This window comes from Odocoileus virginianus, chromosome 22 (genome assembly GCF_023699985.2).
Source record: "Odocoileus virginianus isolate 20LAN1187 ecotype Illinois chromosome 22, Ovbor_1.2, whole genome shotgun sequence".
Classification (NCBI taxonomy): domain Eukaryota; kingdom Metazoa; phylum Chordata; class Mammalia; order Artiodactyla; family Cervidae; genus Odocoileus; species Odocoileus virginianus.
Window position 1 is genome coordinate 24961486 of NC_069695.1, and position 20464 is coordinate 24981949.

The window sequence follows — 20464 nt, forward strand, 5'->3', positions numbered from 1 at the left end:
GATCAGATGGTAAACAAACCACCTGCCATGCAGGAAACAGAGGTTCAATTCCTGGGTCAGCAAGATCCCCTGGAGAAGGAAATGGCAACCCACTCCAGTACTCTTGGCTGGGAAATCCCATGGACAGAGGAGCCTGGTAGGCTACAGTTCACGGGGTCCCAAAGACACAATTTAGTGACTAAACAACAACAGAACACCAAAAGCTGCTGCAGCCATTTAAATAAAGATTTAGAACTTCAGAGGGAAGGCATTCTCATTGGGAATAACAATGTTATAGATGATGAAGCTTTTGAACTGGACCTTGGAAGATGGGCAGGGTTTTGACAGCACTTTATTTAGCTAGAGAGCTAACACCCTTCACAGAGCTGTGGGTGAGAAGAGCAGATGAAGCACCCGAGATTAGGTTAGAGATGGCCCACTCCAGGCTTCCGGACAGGTAACGTGTCAGCCATTAACACCCTGACAAGAGTCCCTTTTAGGAGTGGAAGAAGGGGAAGGGTTACCCAGGAAAGAGAGTTCTTTGTTCCGGGTAATATGACAAACACTGAAGGAATACAAAGACCTATTCAGCTAGTTGTCTTCTTTCTAACCACTTGCTAATCATAATAATAATTAAAAAAAAAAACTCATTTCCCTTGATTACTTATGTTAGTAAAATAATTGATCACAACATCAATCAAGGAATGCGGGAGACTGGGAAAGATTACCTACACTCGCTCCAATTTCAGAGGCTTATTCTTCAATGATCTCAGGCTGAAAGATGAACTCATTCCTGGTCTCCTTTGGAAAAACAATTTTAATGGCTTAATTCCTACTTAGGCCTTATTAATGGTCTCTCTCCTGACTGTAATTTTTTAAAGTTTTTTTTTTTTTCTCTTGAGGAACTTGGACCACAATGAGGCCTAGGTAGGAATTAAGCCATTAAAATTGTTTTTCCTAAGGAGATCAGGAATGGGTTCATCTTTCAGCCTGAGGGAGACAATCTTAAATACAACAGAAGTGTTTCCAATTCATATTCATTCACAAACCTTCTCAAGGCTTCCAAGCATTTTTCAAGAAACCTGTGACCAACCTCTGACCTACCCCAGAAGTCCTAGGACGAGAGGCACTGACGGATTTCAGAGATAAGTTAAAGCTACTTACCCAGAAGCCTGCCTATTAGATCCTGACCTAAAACCAAAAGGAAACTGAACAGCTATATTTTCAAAGCAAATAACTGCTAGCATTTTTTGAGTTTTTACTACTGTGATGAGGCCCCTCCATACACCATGTTACTTAAGAATCCCAATAATCCTATGAGGTGTTGTTTATCTTCAGTAAAAGTTCAGCTAGGAAGAGTAATGAGCCCAAAGCCACAGAGCTAGCAGGTGGTCTACCGGTTGACCCCATTCCAAACCACCTCCCAAAAACCTGCTTTTCTCTGCCTCTCCTCCCCACCAGGCACCAGACACGTGCTCTTCCAGAAGCCCACACGGCTGGCCACCCCCCCTCCACCCCATCACAGGAGGTCGTTCCCAGGTCAGCCTCACCCAACCCCTGCTGAGAACGATATAGTTCAAAGAGAGGTTTTTCTAGTGCAGGGAACCCCTTCATCAGCCTTCCTCTGTGACTCACTACACCTTCATCACAGACACGCCTACGAGTGGGCACCAGGGCTTGGGATTCCCACTGGATCTGGTTTAATCAGCACTAGATCCTTAGACACCCCCCCCCCCTGCCCCCGCCCCGCGCAACACCCAATCACCCAGTTTTCAAGGAGAAAACTGTAGATACACAAATAGCAGTGAGGTGCTCACGCCCAAGGCTACCAAAGCAAGAGAAAGCCGACCCAAGGAGTCAGGACTGGGGGTTCCAAGGCCATCCTCTCCACGGCTAGGATTGTGACAAGGCGAAATTCAATTAATCCCCGCACTTGCGGGCCTCCATTACCACGGATGTAAAGGGAACGGATAAGAAGTAACTTGCCGTCTCTGGAAGACCAAGCTGCCTTATGTGAAGCGCTCAGGTCAATTCCGATTTGGTGCTGAACTAACATTTCTTTACCTCCCCGCTCTCCTTCATCGTTAGGGGAGAAGTCCGATCTCCTAAACATATTTATAAAGAATTCCTGTACAAATGGCAGAATGAAGGGGGTGGGGAGGCAGGTTAAAATGATAAGAAACCTATCCCTTTCTACCCATTTTCTTCCTCCCTTCTTGATCCCACATCCTAAACCCAGAAAATAGATGACCACGGGTGAAATAAGCTCAAAACAGGTCAAAGAGGCAGTCCCCAGCTGCCACCGTCCTCCAGACCACTGGGAAGAGTACGTGGCCAGAGAAAGGCACTGGACTAGAGTCGCTGCACAGACCGCCGCCCTCCCCGACGCGGCAGCTCACCTGCGCCGGGCAGAACAGCAGCAGGAGGAGGCCGAGGGCTGGGCCGCGCACGCTCATGCTGCCGCGGCGACCGACTGCAGACGTCGGCCAGACTTGGCTCGCAGGCTCGGCCCGGCGCCCGGGACTGTCTTCGGCTCCCGCGCCGGCGGAGGAGGGAGACCAGGCGCCGGCTGCGGCGGGCTGCGCGCGCAGGTCAGGAAGGACGAAGGCATCGTCGGCTCCTCCCACTTCTGGGTGGAGCCGTCCGAGCCCAGGACCCGCCCTGGGGCGGGGCCGGAGCGAGTGAGGGCGGGGTGAGGGCGGGGCATGGGCGGGGCTAATGGGGCCCGGACCACTTCTTGCCACAGCCACTTCCCAGTCCGGGCTCTGCACTGATTCCGCCCTGAGGCACCTGGGGCCGCGGCGTGGGGCCAGGGACCAAGAGACCCGGGTAGAGCTGAACATTTGGAATCCGGCCTGGGAAGGATATTTCTGGGGTTGTCGCAACAGTGTGTGGTTTTGATGCTTTAACTCCTTTCTCCCCTTTTTGTCATTCCTCGATTGGAAATGGGAGGGCGAGAAGGTTTTAGCAAATCGGGGTGCGTGGGGACAGTTTTCCCAATTAAGATCCCACTTCTCAGCGGACCCAATTAGCACCCCCAAGCAAGTTCTCTTTCCAAACCCAGTCACCCAAAAGGAATCGGTGCCTGGGCTGTTCTAGCAAAGCTGGGGGCGGCGCCACGCGGTGGCCTGACAGTGTTGTGATCGGAGAGCTGGACGGGCGGAGCGTGGCAGTGGGCGATGCCTCAGAGCCGCCCAATCTCTGTTTTCTGTCCGCTCAGCCCACTTTTGAAAAAAGTTCTAGAATCGCACCATCTGCTGGCGGAGCAGAGGGTGGCAGGGAACCCGCCCGCGGTAGAAGAGCTACCCCCGCAACCACCCCCGGGAAGTTTGGCGCAAAGGGGGGACAAGAGTCCGTAAGTTCTAGGTGAAGTGAAGTAAGTAACACAGATAAAGAAGCATCTTCGTTTTCGAGCCTTATACTTTTTTTGATCTGACACTTATTTTTGTTATATGCATTTCTGGTATCATTTCCCCTCAGATTTAATTATGAAGATCACTCAGAAGAATCAGTCATTTCCATTTTGAAGTTAGGAAAGTGGACGTAAGGATCCCTCCTCCCCACAGTGGAAGCCAATGTACAGTGTAAAGACTAAATATCCATCTGTAGCAATGATCAAAGTCAGTGGAGGTAGGACCATGATCAGGTAATGTTCTCATCCTTATTCTACAAGGCAACTGTCCTTGACTGACTTTGCAGTTACTGACTTGCCTCCCCACCTCCTCAGCCTTGAAATGTACACCGGCTTGGCTGGGCACTGAACTGTAGGGATTCCCTCTGGACATTCAGCCTTGGCAATCTCCTGGCCTCATGCATCTGCTTGCCCTCAAGTGCCTGCTGTGCTCACTGATGATAACTTGGTATGCATCACACAAGATAATCAAAATGCTGTCACTGAGCCAGCTGGCAGGACCACCCTTGGGAATTTCTTAGAAATGCAAATTATGGGCCCCACCCTGGAAACCCCTCCCCATGCAAACCCTAGGAGGATGAAGCCCTCCATGTGGTCCCAAGTCACATTCCAATTCACGAACTACTTCTGTAACGTGTTCTCAGGATCTCAGTGACTTAGTTACCTTCCAGTACTTATGGGGGAAACCAACCAATCAACCAACAAAAACCCTTATTAAATAATTGAATTGAGTAAGGGAAATTTCAAGCACCATATGAAACATTTCTTGGATGGGCAGAAATTTTGATACCCAGTAAATTATGGCCACTATTCACCAAAATGGACTTCCATGGTGGGAACTCAGACAGTAAAGAGTCTACCTGCAATGCGGGAGACCTGGGTTCGATCCCTAGATTGGGAAGATCCTCTGGAGAAGGGCAGGGCAACCCCACTCCAGTATTCTTGCCTGGAGAATACCCATGGACAAAGGAGCCTGGTGGGTCAAAAAGAGTCGGACACAACTGAGCAATTAAAAGTGGGTGAAACACACACACACACACACACACTCACCAAAATAGGAACAAAAAGATCTTTTGGCTATATACATATATTTCTAGTTCTGTATTTTGTACAGCTTCGATGATATCTAAAAGGTGATGACCTATTTTTAAAATAAAGTATCTTATTTTTAAGAGAAATGCTTTTGCTGATAAAGCAATCCATGCTTATGGTAGCAATTTTGAAAATTTATAGGCAAGAATTAAAAACATCATTTATAATTCTACCATTTATGATAATCTATGTCACATCATGGTGTATTTTCTCCTTCTCTGAAAATTGTTTTAGCGCATGTAAAGAAAAAAATGTTGCCTGCCCCTTCAGTTCCACAAGGATTAAGCTCTTAGTCACTGCAGTCCATAACATGGGTGCTTGGAGGGCAATTTAGGATGCAAAACAACTGGAAGCATTCTGTGCATTAGATATACGGGTCACTAGGTAAGATACATATCTAAGAGAAAATTTCAAAGACCCCAGATTCTTCCATCTTCCCATATTTAGAAAAGCCCTAAAATCATTAACTTGAAATGTTTGTTCTTTGTGATTAGCAATGCCAACTACAAATTAGCACATGGGTGCTTAAATCAGGAGCTGATTCTATGAGCCCAATTCTTATATCTTCTCATATATAGAAAAGGGCTAAAATCCTTCATTGTGACTTTGTTCCTCAAGACTAGCGAAGGCTCCCCAAGACTGGTAGAAACCTTCTGGACAAATATATGCTTGATTGCATGTATTCCCCCTTCACCAAAAGTCACATATAAAGTGACCTTTCTCCCCTGTCTCTTTGGAGCAGTTTCTCAGAGTTATCTGAGGTGCTATCCCCTGGACTGTAGTCCTCATTTTACCCCCAATAAAACTTAACTTGCATCTCTCACGTTGTGCATCTTAAGTCAACAGCAGTAATCTTTTCATGCTTAATTACATGTTTTTTTCCCAGCAGAAAAGTTCACGTACACACAGGTTCTTCCCTTACCTCTTTTTAGCAGGTCCTCAGAGCTCTCTGAGAGGCCTGTCTCTCTGGCTATGGTCTTCAATAAGGTCCCTGAATGAAACTTAACTCACAACTTTTATATTGTGCATTTTTATTTCAATTGACATGTAGTCAGAATCCTAGGAGAGGCTTTTCGTTTGTTTGTTTAAATACTTGTCAATACCACTATCATTATAAACATCATCCAACACTGATTGCATAAAAATAAAGGACAAAACAAGAGGGTCAATGAAATTATTGCATGTATGCATCTTTATCAATGTGCAGAAACATCCTCCAGAAAACATCTATGTATTTGAACACATGTATGTGAATATAATATATGGGCTTTTTAAACAAGTGGGGACATATGGTATATAGTTTGCAGCTTGCTTTATTTTTTTAATATTTATTTATTTATTTGTTTGTGCCAGGTCTTAGTTGTGGCAGATGGGATCTTTGATCTTTGTTGTGGCATGTGGAATCTTCAGTTGCAGCATGCAAACTCTTTAGTTGCAGCATGTGGGATCTAGTTCCCTGACCAGGGATTAAACCTGGGCCCCTTGCACTGGGAGCATGGAGTCTTAGCCACTGGACCACCAGGGAAGTCCCTGCAGCTTGCTTTTTTTTTTTTTAACAGTAAGCAGTATGCTTTTCCACCTCACTACTTTTACTAGTTTTACAGGATTTCATTGTGTGTATGTGACATTTCTGAAGCCAGCAGTGTGGGCCAGTCTCAGAGCAGTGCCTAAGTCAATGAAATGGATTGCACCATCAGAAAGTATTTCATAATAACTCAAGCCTCAAATTACATTTCTGGTACGTGCCAAGTGTTTGTATGTCCATAGTAATGCTGCATAAATTCACCTTTCTTTTTCTTATGCCTTTTCACATCCCTGAGCTTGTCTGGATTCCACAAAGCTTTGCATGTTTCTATGCCCTCGGCTTTCCTTGTGATATTGCATCACAGAAGTCTAAAAGCTATTGAACATTTTCCAGAGGGAGAGAGATGAGAACGTTGACCCCAAATTTCTTTTCACCTGACAGATGGAAGGGGAAGGCTAGAAATAGTCTGTTAATAGTTTTGGTTTTTTTTACTTTTTTTTTTTTATTAGTTGGAGGCTAATTACTTTAGAATATTGTAGTGGGTTTTGTCATACATTGACATGAATCAGCCATGGATTTACATGTGTTCCCCATCCCGATGTTAATAGTTTTTGATCCACGAAGTTCAGTTCAGTCGCTCAATCATGTCTGACTCTTTGCAACCCCATGAACCACAGCACACCAGGCCTCCCTGTCCATCACCAACTCCCGGAGTCTACCTAAACCCATGTCCATTGAGTCGGTGATGCCATCCAACCAGCTCATCCTTTGTCATCCCCTTCTCCTCCTACCCTCCATCTTTCCCAGCATCAGGGTCTTTTCAAATGAGTCAGCTCTTTGCATCAGGTGGCTAAAGTATTGGAGATTCAGCTTCAGCATCAGTCCTTCCAATGAACCCCCAGGACTGATCTCCTTTAGGATGGACTGGTTGGATCTCCTTGCAGTCCAAGGGACTCTCAAGAGTCTTCTCCAACACCACAGTTCAAAAGCATCAATTCTTCAGCACTCAGCTTTATTTTTTTTTCTTCTCTTTTTTTTTTTAAAATATGGAACGCTTCACGGATTTGCGTGTCATCCTTGCGCAGGGGCCATTCTAATCTTCTCTATATCATTCCAATTTTAGTATATGTGCTGCCGAGGCAAGCACAGCACTCAGCTTTCTTTATAGTCCAACTCTCACATCCATACCTGACTACTGGAAAAACCATAGCCTTGACTAGATGGACCTTTTGTTGACAAAGTAATGTCTTTGCTTTTTAATATGCTGTCTAGGTTGGTCATAACTTTCCTTCCAAGGAGCAAGCGTCTTTTAATTTCATGGCTGCAATCACCATCTGCAGTGATTTTGGAGCCCAGAAAAATAAAGTCAGCTACTGTGTCCACTGTTTCCCCATCTATTTGCCATGAAGTGATGGGACCAGATGCCATGATCTTAGTTTTCTGAATGTTGAGCTTTAAGCCAACATTTTCACTCTCCTCTTTCACTTTCATCAAGAGGCTCTTTAGTTCTTCCTCACTTTCTGCCATAAGGGCGGTGTCATCTGCATATCTGAGGTTATTGATATTTCTCCCGGCAATCTTGACTCCAGCTTGTGCTTCCTCCAGTCCAGCATTTCTCATGATGTACTCTGCATGTAAGTTAAATAAGCAGGTTGACAATATATAGCCTTGACGCACTCCTTTTCCTATTTGGAACCAGTCTGTTGTTCCATGTCCAATTCCAACTGTTGCTTCCTGACCTGCATACAGGTTTCTCAAGAGGCAGGTCAAGTGGTCTGGTATTCCCTTCACTTTCAGAATTTTCCACAGTTTATTGTGATCCACACAGTCAAAGGCTTTGGCATAGACAATAAAGCAGAAATAGATGCTTTTCTGGAACTCTCTTGCTTTTTTGATGATCCAACAGATGTTGGCAATTTGATCTCTGGTTCCTCTGCCTTTTCTAAAACTAGCTTGAACATCTGGAATTTCACAGTTCACATACTGTTGAAGCCTGGCTTAGAGATTTTGAGCATTACTTTACTAGCATGTGAGATGAGTGCAATTGTGCGGTAGTTTGAGCATTCTTTGGCATTGCCTTTCTTTGGGATTGGAATGAAAACTGACCTTTTCCAGTCTAGTGGCCACTGCTGACTTTTCCAAACTTGATCCATTAGATAATTTATTTAATCAATCTCCTTTTGGATGTTTGGTTTGTCACTTTTCATTACTGGAAACAATAATGCAATGAACATCATTATGCCTAAATCCTTACAATCATATATAAATAGAACTGTTGGAAAAATTTATATATTGTTGGATCAAAAGAAATGTGTATTTTAGTTTTGAATTGTCAAATTGCCCTCCAAACAGACTGCAATTTACATCTTTGCTAATAACGTACAGAAGTACCTGATTCTATCTCCTTGTCAACACTTAACTTTGCTACTCTGATAGGTGAAAAATAGCATCTGTGATTTTAATTATTGTATTTCTTATATAAAAAAAGATTCTGATGCTTTAATTTGTATTTTATTAATTATATGTGAGATTAAAAATATTTTCATACATTTATAGGCAGTTTTATTTCTTTGTCCATATTCTTCATTTTTAAAAAAAACAGTTTTTGGTCGTGCTGTGAGGCATGTGGGATTAGTTCCCTGACCCGGGATGGAACCTGCACTCCCTGCGTTGGCAGTAAAGAATCTTAACCACTGGACCACCAGGGAAGCCCCTGTATTGTTTATTTTCTATTAGTTTTTTCATATTGATTTGTAAAAACTATTAGTAAATTAACCTGTTGGTCTAGTATATGCAGTGCAGATACTTTTACTAATTTACTAGTTTTAGTTCAGTTCAGTTCAGCCACTCAGTCGTGTCCGGCTCTTCGAGACCCCCTGGAGTGCAGCATGTCAGGCCCCCCCGTCCATCACCAGCTCCCGGCGCTTACTGACTCATGCCCATCGAGTCGGTGATGCCATCCAGCCAGCTCATCCTCTGTCATCCCTTCTCCTCCCACCTTCAATCTTTCCTAGCATCAGGGTCTTTTCAAATGAGTCAGCTCTTCGCATCAGGTAGCCAAAGTATTGGAGTTTCTGCTTCAACATCAGTCCTTCCAATGAACACCCAGGACTGATCTCCTTTAGGATGGACTGGTTGGATCTCCTTGCAGTCCAAGGGACTCTCAAGAGTCTTCTCCAACACCACAGTTCAAAAGCATCAATTCTTCATCACTCAGCTTTCTTTATAGTCCAAACTCTCACATCCATACATGACTACTGGAAAAACCATAGCTTTGATGAGATGGACCTTTGTTGGCAAAATAATATGCTGTCTAGGTTGGTCATAACTTTCCTTCCAAGGAGTAACCATCTTTTAATTTCATGGTTTACAAGGTTATAAAAAATTATTCCATGTTTTCCTTTTGAGTTTTAATGATTTCTTGAAGATAATGATCTGTCTGGAATTGTTTTGCTGTGAGCAGTGATATAAGGATCCAGCTTTCCCCAGGAACCCCAACCCCTCCAACCCCAACCCTCCATCTCCCATCCCTCACACCCCCCAACCCCCCACCCCCACCCCTGTCCAAGAACCTTGTCAATCACATGGACACCTGCTTTTCTTAAAGTCATCACTAGTTTTCGTGTTGCAGAATCAATGACAACCTATTTGTTCTCATCTCACGTGCTCTCTTAGTAACACTGAGCACAGATAATCACATGTTCTTCATTAAACAATCTTTAACCCTCATTCTCCTGGGTTACCTCACTGGCTAAGCAGCCATTGCATCTCATCTCCTAGAGACTAAGGGATATGATTTGAGCAGCATGTTTCTATTAATAAAATTTTGTTTCAATGAAATAGCTTTGAGTTCTTCTAATATAAAAGCTTTCTTTTGCTGCTGCTAACTTTGAAGCTTCAAAGTAGGCAATGATTCAAGGGGACAAAGAAAAAAGAAGGCCTAACTTCTGTACAGATTGCAAGCTTGCCCAGTTTCTAACTTGAAGGCTGAAATTTAATCATGAGAAATGTAGATGGAGCTGGGCCTTTGGGGTACTAGGATGCAGCTGACCTCACCTGGTGATACCTGAGATCGTTCTGCATGGACTGGGTGCCTCTTCACTTTGCTTTTTTTTCATTTCTCCCTGCCACCCCCGCTACCTCCCCCAACTCCTTCACCTCTGCCCCCCCCCCCCCGACCCACCCCGTTGTGTTAGTCAGCTTAGGCTGTTGTAACAAAATATCATGGGCTGAATGGCTTAAACACCAGTAATTTATATCCCATGGTAATGGAGACAGAGAAGTCTGAGATCAAGCTGCCAGTCAGTTCGGTTTCCGGTGAGTCCCCACTTCCTGACTTGCAGACGCTGGCTTCTCACTGTGTGCTCATGTGCTCTTTCCTTGGTGCGTATGTGTGGAGAGAGAGATCTCTCTTCCTTTTACATAAAGTCACAAATCCTATTGGGTTAAGGCCACACCCTTAGGACCATTGTTGTTGTTTTTCAGTCACTAAGTCATCTCTGATTCTTTTCGACCCCAGGCACACCAGGCCTCCCTGCCCCTCACCATATCCCAGAGTTTGCCCAAGTTCAAGTCCACTGAATCAGTAATGGTATCCAACCATCTCATCTCTGCTGCCCTCTTCTCCTTTTGGCCATATTCAACCTTAATTATTAAAACCTCTTAATAGCCCTAGGGGCTCCCCTGGTGACTCAGCAATAAAGAATCTGCCTGCAATGCAGGAGACGCAGGCTTGGTCCCTGGGTCACAAATATTCCCTGAAGGAGGAAATGGCAATCTGCTCCAGTATTTCTGCCTGAGAAATCCCATGGACAGAGGAGCCTGGTGGGCTGCAGTCCATGGGGGTCTCAAAAGAGTCAGACACAGCCCCTAAACAGCAACAAACAAAAAGCCCTGTCTCTAAATAGTTTCTTGGCGGTTAGGGCGTCAACGTAGGAATTTGGGGAAGGGGGACACAATTCAGTTCACTGCATCCCTCTTTGTGCTCAGGGCTGCTTGATGACTTTTGTGGGCTCTAAGCACCTTTGCCTTTGGGGACCCCTCCTTCCTTAAAAAAAAAAACCCAAACACTTAAAATTCTACTTTATAACCACATTGGTATAGAGATAGATATAATCCAAGCTGATTTCAATATTATATATTTATTATTATTATTATATTTTTCTTCTGATTTTAAAATAAATTGCTATTAAGACATTTTCATGAGACCTTAGAAGTGTCAAGTGCCCTAGGCACACTAGGCCTACTTGGCTTAATGGAGAAATTGGACCCACTTTTGTAGACACTGTAAATCTTGCTAACAGACTGCCCCCAAAAAGATCCAGGAAGAGCAACTAGAGCTGACTCTAAAAGCACCACCTTGTAGATGATTGAAGAGTGACCAGTTCAACACAGGGAACATGAGTAGGTGACCAGCTCACACCTGACTCCCTCTGTCAGTCTACACATTGCAAACATATTTTGGTAAACTATAGGAAACCTTGAGTTAGAGCTTCTGCAAAACCCTTAGGGAGTTTTAGGTTGAGTGTTTTTGAGAGCCTCTTTTTGGTAAAAAAAACTTTTTTTCTTTTTTATTAATATATAATACACATGTAAAATCTAAAAAACTTACATGTACAGTTCAATAAGTTCTTACATACTATATATTTATATTATCTATTACTTGATAACAAATTATCCCAAAACATAGTGGATGATAAGAACAAACATTGACTAGATCAGATTTTCTGCCAATCAGTGCTTTGTGTGGTTCTGGGTGGTTTTGGCTCATGAGTCTGTGGTCAAGATGTCAGCCAGGCTACTATCATTTAAAGGCTTGACTGGGGCTGGAATATTTGCTTCCAAGATGCTGCTGGCAGGAGGCCTCGGTTCCACTTCACGTGGCTCAGGGCTGCTCATCTGCCTTCAAGACCAGGGAGCTGGCTTTCTCCAGAGCAAGTGATCCAAGAAAGAGCAAGGTAGAACTTTTATTGTAGCATGCCATTCTTTTTTTCTTTTTTTGCCACTGTTTTGACTTCTATCATCATAAATTGCTTTTGCTGTTCTTGAACTTCATACAAATTGAGTCATCTTTTGTGTCTTGTTTTATTTCACTAAACATTATGTCTGTAAGATTCATCCACATCACTTATAGCAATAGTTCATCTTTTTTGTTTGTTTTTATTGTTGGGTCATATTCCATGGTATAAAAATACCATGGCAAAAAAAAAAAATACCATGGCAGACATTTGAGTTGTTTCCAGGTTGGGCTATTATAGAGTTGCTACAAACATTCTTGTGCAGGTCATTTCTTTGAAATATGCCCTAATTCTTTGGGGTTCTGTAATAAACTTTTAAAACTCCATACTTAAGCTGAATTTTACAGACACCTTCATTTAAAACAGCTGAGGCTACAACACATGACTTTAGTGTCAGTGGTTTATGAGAGTACAGAAGTGGGGTATTGTTGGTCAGACTTATGGTAAAGTATTACTCACCACACTAAGGATACTTGAATTGGTGATTAATCCAGTCACGGGTTGCAATGTAGCTTAGGCTCATTAGTGTGGAGGTAACTTGAACTTGGCCGTTAGTATTTTGCCCTGGCTTTCCCTAATTTGGAAGATTCAATCACATAATATAGTTTCCTTCCCCTGGGATGGCTTTAGGTCTTATCTTTGCTAAAATAGGAAGACTAACTCTTGTAAAGGGCAGACTTTCTAAGGCTATTCTTAAAAGTTTAACTGCAAGAAATAGGAACAATAGCAGCGTTTCCTTCCTTAAAACTTAGAAGGTTCAATTCTAGTGAGGGAGAGAAGAGATCAAAGATGGGAGAAGTCATGCCTTCTGTTGCCAGAGCTAAAGCTGACAAAGCATCTTGAAACTGAAGCTCTCAGGAATTCCCTGGTGGTCCAGAGATTAGGATTCAGCACTTTCAATGCCTGGGCAGAGATTTAAGATCCCACAAACCTCATGACACAGCCAAAAAGAAAAAAGATATTTCATTAACTTCCTTGAATTGTTTTAATATGACTTCACTCATATTTTTCAATTTTCTTAAAATATTGCCAATAAATAAGGGTAAAACACAAGGAAAAGATTCTAAGACTTTTCAGGCCCACTAGTGCATAAATTATTAAACTGAGGACTAAGTATGATCAGAGAGCTTGGAGAAAACACCTCAATGAGTCCCATTGCATTTAGTAGGTTATCTCATTGCATTTAGTAGGTTAAGCAGCAAAAAGAGACAGGCAAGGCTCTCTGTCAGAGGAATGGGAAAGAAATTATTCCAAATTTGCCCAGAGAGCATAGAGATTGATTTTGGCCTATTTTGTTTCAATTTTGGTTTTCTCTGTGTTTCGAAGCACAGGTAAGTACAAGGGTGTGAGCTGATGAGGGGAAAAGACTTGAAAAATCATCACACGGTGTGACTCTGTTCATAGCTGGGCCTCAACATGGTTCTATGCACTCATTTTTTAGCATCTTCTCGTAGTGATATAAAACTTACTAAGACCAACTGACCAGCATAGACAATCACAGACACTGCACAAATCACGCACAAAATTCTTCCTTGGGGACAAGCAGAGGAGATGCATTCTCATGGCAGCCAACAATTCCTAGAAAGTGTCGCGTGCTCAGCTGCTCTGTCGTACCCGACTGTTTGTGGACTGACTGTAGCCCGCATGGACCGTAGCCCACCAGTCTCCTCTGTCCATGGGATTCTCCAGGCAAGAATACTGGAGTGGGTTGCCATTTCCTCCTCCAGGGGTTCTTCCTGACTTAGAGATTGAACCGACATCTCTTGCATCTCCTGCATTGGCAGGTGGATTCTGTACCACTAGCACCACCTGGAAAGCCCTAGAAAGTGTTAGGAAGGCAACACAGTTCTACCAACAGAACTAGAATCAGGTCAGCCACTTATCATTAGCTCCAGGTCCTAACCAGACACCACGTTTTTCCTCTCCAGCTCAGGGCCAGAGTTCTTTGATGACTGAACTGGCTCACCAAGGGCAAGCCTGTGCAGCAAAAGAGGTCTGGAATTCTTGGCCCTTGTTTCATGGCCACACTACTTTCTTTTCTTTTCTTTTTTTAAGGTTGTTCCACACAGCACACGGGATCTTAGTTACTTGAACAGGGATTGAACCCGTGCCCTCTGCCTTGGGAGCATGGAGTCTTAACCACGGGCCCCCTGGGTAAGTCCCACGGTCACACTTCTTCATGGGGTTTTTTGCCTGCTCTCCTGTCCTTGAGATTTTTTTCCTCCCACTATCCACGTTTCACTTCCCGCTCCTGTCTATTTCATCTCATTTCCTTTGCTGATTCCTTTCTCTCATCTATTTCCTCTCACCAGAGTCTTTCTGGGGACTTCATCTGTCCTATGACTGTGACCATCACCTCTACACAGATGATGCCCATATCCGGAAGAGTCTTGTCCTAAACGATAAGCAGCTATTTCCAGCAGCTGCCTTCTGGAATCGATTTCGTATATTCTTCAAACTGAACGTGTCCAAACTCCCCCTCTCTCTGTCCCCATCCCAGCTCTGCTGTTCTTCTCTATTTCCTGGCACAGTTACTAGCACCGCCCACCACATAAACCTTGTGTGTGGGAGTTAGCCCACAGACCTCAGACTGCTCTCTATAGAAAGTCTTGCTCACAAGGCTGGCCACTGGATGGTCACTGGACTCTTGGCAAGCAAATAGTTCTTTTCACAGATATGAAACTTTTCCTAAGTGATAATGGCTCACTGTGCCCACACTGATTGCACAAACAATGCGGCTCATGCTAAAAGCCTGGTTTCTTCCTGGCAGCCTGGAATTCTGGTAAAAGCTAGGCAGAGGGTGCCTATGTGACCAGCTCCCAGTTAAAATCCTGAGTGAGTCTCTCATGAGCTTGCTTATCAGCAGATAACACTTCGCAATGTTGCCACAAGTCTTTCCTGGAGGAGAGGACTCTTGGAAGCTTTAATCTGGTTTCCTTTATATCTCCATTTCATTTCCCTTTCTCCTTTCTAGTTTTGCTAGATATCAATTTCACTGTAATCTTAGCCATGAATATGACCGTACTATGAGCCCAGTGAGTCTTCCTAGCAAATTGCCGAAGATCACTGGGAATGATCTGAGGGTTCCCTGATGTGCCTTCGTATAATTCCTGACTCTTCTTTCTTTTCCTCACCCTCTCTGTTCAATTAGTCACCTAATTATCATTAGCTCTACCTCTAAATATTAAAAACAAAAAAATGTCCCATATTCTTCACCTTCACTGCCTAAATGATACAACCATGACTCAATCTGGGCATCAATCTCCCTGCTTTCCCCGACTAAAAAAGTAAAACCCAAAGCTGTAAGGGGACAGCAGTAAGCTGATGCTATGAAGGAAGTTATTTCTTGTTTAAAAAAAAAAAATTGAACTGAGTAAATTTGAAGACCTAATTGGCCTTATTCAAAGATTCATGGGAATTCCCTGGCCGTCCAGTGGTTAGGACTCTTGTCTTTCCACTGCAAGGAGCATGGGTGCGATCCCTGGTTGGGGAACAAAGATCCCTCAATTACCATGGTGCAGCCAAAATAATAATAATAAAGGATTCATGAATTGGGCACCATTCCACCTAGCAAGTGAAAGAAGCTTTAGGAGCTGTACAGAATGGAAGGTTTTCATAGATAGAAAGGGGGTGGGACAAGGAAGTCATAAAAAAGGTAAAAGGTTACCATATTTCAGGCAAAGTCACCTTTCTTTGGAAGAAGGGTGGGGAATCTATCAATCTATCATGCAATTGACCTCACAGGAGCTGATGTGGTCATTCCAGATTGACCAGTTAAAGTTCACACTCCTGAGAGTAGCTGAAATTGAAATTAAATCTTAAAGCAAACCAGATTTGTTTTCTGGGGGCAAGTGACTCCATTTGGGGCACGTTGGTTGCCATTTTAAAGCACTCTAAAAGCCTGTTTCCTGGGCTTCCCAGGTGGTGTAGTGGTTAGGGATCTGCTAGTCAATCCAGGGACACAGGTTTCTTAGGGAAATTAAACAGTCTTGTCTAGGCTTCAGAGACAATGAAGAGCAGGCCTCTGACCTTGCTTCTAACCTGCCTGGAGACTGCCCTGACTATGAGTGACTGCCTGCTCTGACTGCAAGACTAGCAGCACCATAGATAAGATTGGGGAGGAATCTTGAGATTGTTGAGTCCCTGGAGCGGGGCTGGCTAACCAAGCCCCAGGCTTAACAACATTCTAAGTTTTATACATTAACATGAAATCAGAGCTGGAATTTGCTCACAGATTGATGATGGTATCAGTTTGTGTCCCAGGATGCAAACGGGGAACCCTGAACTGTAATCTTTGAAGTCTCACCCCCAGAGCAGAAGTGATGCCTGGGACCTTTTCCCAATTGGGTCTCCGGATGGGCTGTGACATAGGACTTCCCAACACTGTTTGAGTCTGGGTGTTGGTCAAAATCCAATTTGGTGATGTTTCCTCTGCTGTTTCTATTTCTCTTCTAATGTTAGTATATTGAAAGTAAGCTAGATAATTCTCTAATAAATATTCATTTCACTTCAGTTCTGGGGAAGGAAATGGCAACCCACTCCAGTATCCTTGCCTGGAAAATCTCGTGGACAGAGGAGCCTGGTGGGCTGCAGTCTATAGGGTTGCAAAGAGTTGGGCACAACTGAGTGACTAACACTATTTACTCACTTATTCAGTTCAGTTCAGTCGCTCAGTCATGTCTGACTCTTTGCCGCCCCATGGACTGTAGCCCACCAGGCTTCCCTGTCCATCACCCACTCCCGGAGCTTGCTCAAACTCATGTCCATCGAGTTGGTGATGCCATCCAGCCATCTCATCCTCTGTTGCCCTCTTCTCCTCCTACCCTCAACCTTTCCCAGCATCAGGGTCTTTTTCAGTGAGTCAGCTCTTCCCATCAGGTGGTCAAAGTATTGGAGCTTCATCTTCAGCATCAGTCCTTCCGATGAATATTCAGGGTTGATTTCCTTTAGGATGGACTGGTTGAATCTCCTTGCTGTCCAAGGGACTCTCAAGAGTCTTCAATTGGTAGTATTCATTTGTATACAATGAGTGGCTTATTTTCTTAACAAATCCTTTGAACATGAGATGAGGGTGAAAATTTTTGGCAAAAAATTAATCTGGGGAAAGTGACAACTTTCGGCAAAACACAGTTCAGTCCCAGGTCCCGGAAAGATCCCACGTGCTTCGGGACAACTAAGCCCAAGCACCACGAGTACTGACCGCGTACACCTGGAGCCTGTGCTCCAAAACAAGAGACGCCTGCGTGCTGCAGATAGAGCAGTCCCCCTCGCCGCGATTGGAGAAAGCCCACGCAGCAACAAACACCCAGGGCAGTCAAAAATAAAATAAATAAATAAATCTTAAAAAAACCCCGCCTGTTTCCTCAGTTGCAAGATGAGGATGATAATAGTGCCTGTTCCATAGGGTTGGTGCCAGCGGTAAATAAGAAAAGAAGTAGAAGCTTCAGGAGGTTGTGCTTCCCTCACAGCTCAGTTGGTAAAGAATCTGCCTGCAATGCAGGAGACCCCGGTTCGATTCCTGGGTCAGGAAGATCCCCTGGAGAAGGGATAGGATATCCACTCCAGTGTTTTTGGGCTTCCCTGGGGGCTCAGCTGGCAAAGAATCTGCCTGCAATGTGGAAGACCTGGGTTCGATCCCTGGGTTGGGAAGATCCCCTGGAGAAGGGAAAGGCTACCCACTCCAGTATTCTGGCCTGGAGAATTCCATGGACTAAATAGTCTATGGGGTTACAAAGAGTTGGACATGACTGAGCGACTTTCACTTTTCACGAGATTATCTACCTAAAGTGCTGAGGACATTACAATCCTTTAACAGACGTTAGCGATGTTTCTGTTGTTAATTCTGATAGTCTGTGGACTCCACCTGGTCACTACTTGTGAGGCTCAGCCATTTCCAGCACCAAAACCACTTTATTATGAAATTCGGGCCTCAGCTTCTCACCCCTACAAACTGTAGTGCAAGACCACCCCAAGATACAGACATTTCCATCAGATTTTAAGTAGCCTGGCATTTGGGGGTGCTCTTTTCTTCTGAGTAGGTACCCCAATATGGGATAACGATGAGACTTAGCTTTAGTGTGGTTGTGAAACAGGAAGGAAGTGGGCAGGGCACAATATTTAAAAGAATGACAGTCATTGAGGATATGACAAAAACTGGTTAGAAGCAATTAGGTTCCAGATAGCAGAAGATTCAACTTTCAGTAGACCTTGAACCTCAGTATATGTTCACTGTAATACATCCGCATGCTAAATGACACACCCACAGACACCATGATGGTTCTCTAGGTCAACCATAAAAGGCCAAAAAGTGACCAGTGGCCCACTTCCTAGAAATCCCCACTCCTTCCCCCCAAAATTGAAATAATCCTCCCACTCATTAGCCTATGAAATTACCCAATCCATAAAAACTAACCACCCCACATTTCAGGGCCTCTCGCCTTCTGAGGTGGCCTACACTCTGTCTGTTGAGGGTGTTTCTCTCAGGACTGATCTTGTTTTTTGAGGTGGACCGCATTCTGGCTATGGAATGTATTCTTGTTGTTCAGTCGCTCAGTCATGTCTGACTCTGTGGGACTCCATGGACTGCAGCACGCCAGGGTTCCCTGTCCTTTACTATCTCCTGGAGTTTGCTCAAACTCATGTCCACTGAGTCTTGTCCTCTGTCGTCCCCTTCTCCTCTTGCCTTCAATCTTTCCCAGCATTAAGGTCTTTTCCAATGAGTCAGCATTTCGCATCAGATGGCCAAAGTATGGAATGTGTATCTCTTTAAATATATCCACTTCTTACCTATCACTTTGCCTCTTGCTGTATTCCTTCTAAGCTAAAACATAAAGAACCTGTCTTAAGTCCTGAGACCAGGTGAGCAATCTTAATTAAATGACAGTGGGTTTTGGCTGGGTTTGAGTCCCATCTTATGAGGATTCAGAAGCAGAGAGTGGATGGAGCAGGGGAGGACCCCAGAATGGCCATGGCATGTTCCAGATTCCTGATGTTGCCACTGTAAATACTTGTTTCCTTAAATATTAAGTTACACAAAAAGCATCAGCTACTGCAGAAGAAAAAGCCACTGCGAAAGACTGAAAAGCCAGAAGCATCATTGAAATACAAATAGACATTAAGATGTTCTCACACACACACACACACACACATAAAGATCAATATGTGAGATGATGGATATATTAATTACCTAGCTGGGGGAATCCTTTCACAGTGTCTATAAATAGCTAATTATCATGATATACAATTTAGAGTTTCATTTTCAGTACCTTTCATGTCTACCCCAGGAATTTTTGTTAGAATAAAAATTCTGTTGGGATCACTACAAAGGTTCGCCACAGTAGAAATAATGAAATCATAAGTCCATGCAAATCTTAAAAATCCTATTCAGGATTCCAAATATCCATATATTTATCCACAGAGCTGAATTATTCACTCCAAAATTCCACGCTATTAAAAATCACAGACTGGTTTCCCTGGTGGTCCAGTGGTTTGGAGTCCACCTGTCAGGGCAGGGAACACTGGTTTGATCCCTCATCTGGGAAGATCCCACATGCTGGGGAGCAACTAAGCCCGTGAGTCTGTGCTCTGGAGCCCAGGAGCCCCAACTACTGAGCCATGCCTAGAGCCTGTGCTCGGCAACAAGAGAAGCCACTGCAATGAGAAGCCCAAGCACCACAATTACAGGGTAGCCCCCTCTCACCACAACTAGAGAAAGCCGTGCACAGTAACAGAGGCTCAGCATGGTCAAAAATAAATACAAATAAAATTTAAAAAATCATACAGAAAGAACTTTTGATAAAAACAAACAGGAAAAAAAGCACCAAAGGCAGATTGGGTGGTACCTTAACTTTATTTTGAATTATAACATGGAATTTATCATCAAACAAATGGATGTAATGAAGAACTTTAGGGGTTCAACTAAGCAAATGATGTGCATAGGAATCACTGCTCCTAAATCTGAAAATGCAGAGCTCACTGAATTGTGAATTAGACTAACATAAAATAAGAATCATCTACCTGTGTGCAAAATAAATGCAATTTAACTTTATAAAAAAAGTTTTCAAATGCAATTTAAGGAACTGAACTTTTGTTCAGTCTTTGGTAAGGGATTAATACAGTCAGCTTCCCTGCTCTGGACAATATCATCTCATCTCATTCAGACCAAATGTGATCCTTTTAAGCTAGAGATCCCTTGCCTACAGTTAAGAAAGCCTCTGTTAAATACTGTTAAAGCTACTGAATTCATTTTTTATGCCCCTAGTATTGATCAAGAACATTATCCATTTAAAAGGATCTAACAAATAGGCCAAGGACAATGTGCTCTAGTGGAAAACACTGTCTGTGATTTCATCCCATTTTGTCTTTGGGGACTTTGCTATCAGTACCCATTATACTATTTTGATTTATATCAGAGATGAGCAACTTTAAAATTTTTTTTGG

The 20464-nt window shown here is 43.6% G+C and overlaps 1 protein-coding gene and 1 non-coding gene across 2 annotated transcripts in view; both read right to left on the reverse strand.

Annotated features, from left to right (window-relative positions):
- The window catches only part of NPC1 (NPC intracellular cholesterol transporter 1), a 43017-nt gene extending 40388 nt beyond the window's left edge, over nt 1–2629 (reverse strand). Inside the window, exon 1 of the mRNA XM_020881778.2 lies at nt 2379–2629. Coding sequence (XP_020737437.1) covers nt 2379–2435 — 57 coding nt within the window. The 5' untranslated portion in view covers nt 2436–2629. The remainder of the gene's footprint in view (nt 1–2378) is intronic.
- A 4419-nt stretch (nt 2630–7048) lies between these two features.
- LOC139030485 (U6 spliceosomal RNA) lies at nt 7049–7155 on the reverse strand. The gene has a single exon (XR_011482850.1). It is a non-coding gene; the product is annotated as a U6 spliceosomal RNA (small nuclear RNA).
- Between the last annotated feature and the right edge of the window lie 13309 nt (nt 7156–20464).